The following is a 6,546-nucleotide window of genomic DNA, read 5'->3' as shown; positions in this document are numbered from 1 at the left end:
GCTCTCTTTAAACAGAATGGAAGAACATTATTAGTTTCTACTTCAATGGTAAAACGTATGTTCCGAATGTATCGTACCATGACGGCAAATAACAAAAAAGATCATCAAAGCAGCGTTCACATAATTTTGGTTTTAGATGGAAGGTGTGGAGGGTTTTTTCTCAAAAGCTTCCACATATATATTTGTAATGACTGATAATAATGGAGAATCCATAGCTGTTCTTGACGTTCGTAACTTTGACCATTACAAGACAAATATGTCCCAGACGTGTGGATATATCTGAAATAATGTTGAGAGTTTCAAAAATAGTGACTTTATTAAGGAGGGATTCTTTGTCGAAACTAACCAGAATATCCTGTGGATTAAATGGAATACTTTTTAATTCTTTAATCAAATGATAATAATTAAGTACGATACTATCAACTTTCCTGAAAAGGGTTTTAATATAGAAGTTTTAATTTAGTGGTGGTGACAATAGGTCGAAGGTGTCATCCAGAGAGAGAGAGAGAGAGAGAGAGAGAGAGAGAGAGAGAGCTGCGTTGGGGGGAAAGTGAAGATAATGCGACTGATCGCCAATATTCTAGTTGACCCGGTACTTAAAAAAAAACATGAATGGAAAGAAGCTTCTCAAAAATTTAAAATATAAGTACCTTCTTTGAACTACATTTACATAAAATATATTTAACGAAATTAAAAAATGTTTCACAAATACTACACTAATGCCTGGCATATTTCAAGCATGCGCAGATAATGTTTAATGAATTTCTAAGTTCTATACCACATTTGCAGAAACCGGTGCCTCTTCATCTTGCGCTGCAACATCAATACACCATACATCAGAGCTTCCGCGGTGGGAGGACACCCAGGCACGTATATGTCCACCGGCACGATGCGGTCGCATCCTCTCACCACCGAGTAGGAGTAATGGTAGTAACCGCCGCCGTTGGCGCAACTGCCCATCGAAATAACCCACTTGGGGTCGGCCATTTGATCGTATACTTTTCGAAAAGCGGGTGCCATTTTGTTGGTGAGTGTACCAGCCACGATTAACACATCGGATTGCCTAGGCGATGCTCTAAATACCACCCCGAATCTGAAAATGATGTGACTTAATTATGGCAACAAATTAATTAAAAGAGGGGATTTTTTTCTTTTAGAAATAAGTTATGCGTGGTTATAATTCTTATATATTATGATCAAGTAAACTAGTTTTTCCCATCTAATTGCCAAAAAAACTGCCGTTACCATATGGTAAATGTCGAAATATATGTTGTACATTGTAAAAAATGTTTATTTATTATGAACAATATAATTACATCTATGCATAAACTCATGTTGCACAAACTTTACTTTTTCTTTCTGATTATGCCGAATATCATCAGACACTCGGTTCAAAGTGACGCTGTTTTTAGAAGTAGATGGTCTACCCGATCCTTTTGAAACTGTTTTGTATTCCTCGAGATAATGCAAAAGTGACTTAATGGTGGTTAGCTCTTACGTTTACACCCGACAGATCCTGCGTTTACCTTATTGGTATCGACTGACCACGTCGAAAGAAGCCACTACCACTTTTTTCTTCTGAAAGATATCTTGAAATATTTTCGTCAATAAACCAGTTTTATTCTTTTTTCCTTGTGCGAGATTCTTTTTACTTGAGAAATGGCATTGAATACATGGCAGGTAGAGGCTACGCTGACTGCCACTTTACAACAATGATTCCGTCTTCCTTATCAATACCTGATGTAAAGATTTAGTGAACGCGTTTTTCGGAGGTAGAGAACAGGTTTTAGGAATACGATTGTCGCGGATTGTTCCTGTCCATTCATAACCACCAGATCTTCAGATAATGTAAAATATTAAAACCAAGCAAAAGGTCGTCCATCATGATGATAAGAGATGCTGCGTTTTGTCCAAATCCATTTTCATAGAAAGGGTTTCCCCTTGGATTGCTGCCTTGAAATGCATCAGCCATACAGCATTCAAACACAATACCTTGTAACCAAAACTCGTATACATTTTTTGCTTGGGTGTCTTCCAAAGTATTCTATCATTGATTCATCAAAGTTAAGATATTCAGAAAACAAAATTTTAATAAAATTTGCTCGTAGTTAGCTATCCGACGCAGTAGAATAACAAAACACATAGTATAACATAAACACCCACCCGAGTTTCTTAATCAACAACGCATCATGTATCCTATCAAACGCCTTGGAGAAGTCTGTATATGTATGTATCCCTTCCTCCTGTTACAAGGTGTTTACCAGCACGTCCAGGCAAGTAAAACGGTTCAATTCGGTAGATGAGCCTTTCTTGAAACCGAACCTCTCGTGAATTATTATTAGACCGGAATACAGCTTTTGCTGGTACAATGCATTTCTTTTTACTTAAATTACTTGTTGATTTTAAATGAAATTTAACTAGTTAATGTTTAAGAATAAACTAGGTTTAGTTATATTTAAAATAAAATACACGAATCATACATATGATGATGATGATGAAATATGACGTTGTCTATCATAACATAACATTCTAGTTTCAAATGTACCACTATTTGTCACAGACCACAGATTGTCCTTTAAATAATTACATTAATTACATTGCATTCATTTAACTCCAAGGATAGAAAGCCACTATCGTTGTCGCAAGAGGCAAGAAAATAGCGGAACTGCACCGAGATTACGATGCTGGCCGAGAAAAGAAGAAACAATTATCATAAGATGTCTTTTTTCGTGGTGAAGACAAACCAGTGGGAAACGTGTGTTTCTTGTTCAAATAGCGGCGAAAAGGAGAAAGTAGAACAAAAAACATTTTATCAGCAACATCTTCTGGAGAATCCACCCATCCAAAACTTGGGAAATGTCTTATTATATTTATTTGTTTACTTAAACTTTTGTTTCCACAACAATAATATAAAAAAAGGTTTTGGAATAATCTCTATGCATTTTTGTATGCCTGTTATTTATTTTTTTTAAAGACGTACTTTTTGTGTGCCACTCCTATTTGAAGAGGGCGATTTGTTTTTTTTCTCAGTGTCGTACTTATTATAATAAGGTATAACAGCAACGTTGCTGTTGCTTTTTTTTTGCTACACAAAATGGAATGTAATATGGATGTGCTAAAATGCTATCTCTTATGCTACAGTAACTTCGTTGAAGCTGGGCGTATGTACTTAAATAACTACCCACAGAGAAAACAACTGAGTACAAACTTTTTTGGAAGTTTAATTACAAATCCTAATCAATATGTTGTTTTTTTGGAACCAGTGTTTTACAGAAATGAACATTGCAAATAAGAAAAAGGAAATAATTTATTGTTAGGTGCAACTAAAAATCCGGAAACAGCTGTTAGAAAAATAGAACGTACAACTAATAAGCGTCAGAAACGTTAAAACTTTTCCAATAAATTATATGGTGGGACAAGAGTATGGTTACAATGAATGGAATTTTTAACCGGCGAGAGACTCCCCGAGTATATCGAATATCTGGACATTAACATCGTTTTGGGTTCAATATGTGAACTGGGATTTTTGGAACCCATTTAATATGGCGCTTATGGAGCACGACATTGAAGAATATTTGGACAACTTACCGCTTGCGAAAATTAGAAACTTGTTGGTTTCAACGGTGAATGGGTTTAATGGATTTAGGCAATATAGAATCATATTGAGATTTCGCAGAAATAAAACTTCTTACTTAAAATCTCTCAAAGCTATATTTCAGTTTTTATGGAGTATCTTCGAAAGCGTTTGGAATTTCTAAGTTTTTTCGTTAACCATTAAATTTTGCAACTTTTTTCTTAATTTATTTATTTATGTAGCATTTAGATCCGGTTCCATAACTTTTATTTTAAGCATTTTTGGGTTTTCCATTTATCGACAAAATGCTAAATGAATGAAATAAATGAAAATTGTTCTTTTCGAGAGTAAATTATTAGTCGTAAAAAAATTCGCGAAAAATATGGCTATTTGTTTTAAGTATTACTGTATCTACTATCGTATAAGCTACTCGAGATATTTGAAAAAATCCATATCAAAATCGGTATTTTTCCCGGTCAGTCCAGACGCGGTGACGACATTTATTATTACTGCATGGTTTGAGAAAACAAATATTTTCAATTGAAAAATACATATACATATACCAGGAAACACGAAAGTTCCAGGATATGTCGTTTTCATCTGTTTAAAAGATCTTCAAAAGTTCCGTTATTGTTCGTAAATTATTACATGAAAACCGCCAAAAGATAGAATTGTTGTTTAACAATGGCTGACAATAATTTTTAAAATCCATTTTTGTCAAATGTTAATTCCCTCTAAATATTTGTTTGTCAACCCACCCCACTCTAAAATTCAGTAACTTAAATGCCATTGAGTGAGAGTATAGTGCAAGGTTTTAATCAATTAATCAAACCGTTTTATTTGGCAGACTATAAACAATTGTAATTATGCGTTACGCTTCCTTTCCAAAAGTGACTACACAGCGATTATAGAAAAACCGATTATACAGGAACTGAACAGGTAATAAGTTGGTCTAACTCTAAAATTTTTGCAAGAAAATATAAAAAGTGCTACAAGTGATTCAAATATGTTTGTTATATATTCGGTTTGGTGGTCTCATCTCAAATGACTATCAACAATTACTCCTAGATACTTTAATTTGTTAGATTTTATGTCAAAAACTCTCGAGTTGAAATTTAGGGGTTGCTATAGGAACTAGACCCAGTTGTTGTAAAGTTGTTGTTTGTTCTTGTTAAAAAAATTACGTTTTATTTTGTCTTTTCAATGTTCCCAAGTATCAGTCTTCTACTAAAAACCCACGTCGTCCGCAAATGCAGTAGCGCTTGCCCCACCCATCACTTTAGAAGCATCATTAGTTTCACCATCTTCGCATCTCTTATGGATTCAAATATCCGCTTTACACACACATACACACACCCACGCACGCACGCACAAACGCACGCACGCACGTACACGCACACGCACACACACGCGCACATGCACGCACACACCCACACACCCACGTACGCACACGCACACGCACACGCACACGCACACACACACACACACACACACACACACACACACACACTATATAAATTTTTAATTTTTATAAAAATAAAAATAAAAACAAAAATTTCAAAATATGTGACAAGTGAAAGTAACAAATGGGAAAACCGAACCTGTCCATGTCGTATCTGGGCGCAGCTATGTGCATCATTTCAACGGCGCAGCAAGCCAGTCCGAAAGTCATTGGCCATATCGACCTACTCCTACTCCAATTGATCAAATCGTCAGACCTGGCCAAAACATACTCGAGCCAGTTCTGGTGGTCTTGGAATGGAGAGTACGTCCTCCATTCTCCTTTTTTGTATACTTTGAACATGTGTGGCGGCGGCTTTATATTTTCCGGCTTCGTGTTTGGACTGGTTGTGCTCCATAACCGTTTGACCAGTTTCACTCCAGCCGATGTTTTTAAAAAAATCGTCATAATTAAAAATGTCAATGTCAAATTGGAAGTTCCTCTATTTTTCCGATTTTGACAATGAAATTGATTTAGAGTCATTAAAGTTTCAGTTGACCCGCAGTAGTAGTAGAATAAAAAGATTTCTAATGATCTAAAAATAATTGAATACCATAAAAATCTAATAGAAAGTTTCGATTGTTCAACCTTGCATTGGGTGCGAAACCCACGCGGACCAAAATTACAGGTTAGTAAGTAAGTCGCTTCAAGATAAGGATATATTAGTTAATCTTTTAAGTAACGAAGAATTTAAACCAACTGTTACAAACGCTGCCAATTTCAATTAAAAACCTAGCTACTCACTAGCTATTAATGCAGGAATAAGTGGAAATGCTTCACAACAGCCATATGCCCCCAAAACTACAAAAAATGAGGTTCACAAGGGTATTAGACCAGCACAAACTGCCGTCCTCCAACCAAACAACGAATAATAAGGGAGCAACAATAATTGGAGCACACTGTAGCATATAAAAAGGAAGCCCAGAACAATATAGGGTACACACGGAATAGAAACGTTCACCTCAAACATTGTCATGTGTACCAAAAAAAAGGCTCACATTAACGTATACAGACTGCAACCTGGCATAAAAGAGCTATGCCAAAAGTTTCTTGGCATTTATTGATTGAAAAAACTGAACTTCGAGACATATTCAGCAAACTAATCGAAGTAAAAAAAAAGGCCAATAAATGTTGGCTAACAAACTACTCTCTGTTATCTCTCGGATGGAAATGACGGAAGGTTTATGGCCTGTGCATTAAAGTAGAACAAAAGCTTTTGAGAAATCCAGTGATATTAGAGCACATGCACTTTTACTATCTAAGGCTATTAAAATATCGCCCGTTACATCGGAACATCGGAAAGGGCAGTGGAGCAGTTGAAATCTGCACGAAAACAATTTGGATTACCATAATTTTATCGAAAATCTTCGACAATGTCGGACGAATAGAAATTGAACGAAGTTGACTGAAGTTAGTGGGGCTACTTTCTTTGGGGTTATATGAGACCTCGCTTCCATTGCAATCTACATGT

General features: G+C 35.8%; 1 protein-coding gene across 1 annotated transcript; it reads right to left on the bottom strand.

Moving 5' to 3' along the window:
* Positions 1–579: 579 nt before the first annotated feature.
* Positions 580–5,558, bottom strand: LOC132698224 (NADH-quinone oxidoreductase subunit B-like). The gene is made up of 2 exons (XM_060664180.1): positions 5,176–5,558; positions 580–1,093 (listed from the first exon to the last, which is right to left on the bottom strand). Exons 1-2 carry the CDS (start codon positions 5,556–5,558, stop codon positions 766–768), a joined length of 711 nt encoding a protein of 236 aa, XP_060520163.1. The 3' UTR covers positions 580–765.
* Between the last annotated feature and the right edge of the window lie 988 nt (positions 5,559–6,546).

This window comes from Cylas formicarius, unplaced genomic scaffold, assembly GCF_029955315.1.
Source record: "Cylas formicarius isolate icCylForm1 unplaced genomic scaffold, icCylForm1.1 PGA_scaffold_2__14_contigs__length_35257938, whole genome shotgun sequence".
Lineage (NCBI taxonomy): Eukaryota > Metazoa > Arthropoda > Insecta > Coleoptera > Brentidae > Cylas > Cylas formicarius.
This window is presented reverse-complemented; position numbering and strand designations above follow the sequence as displayed.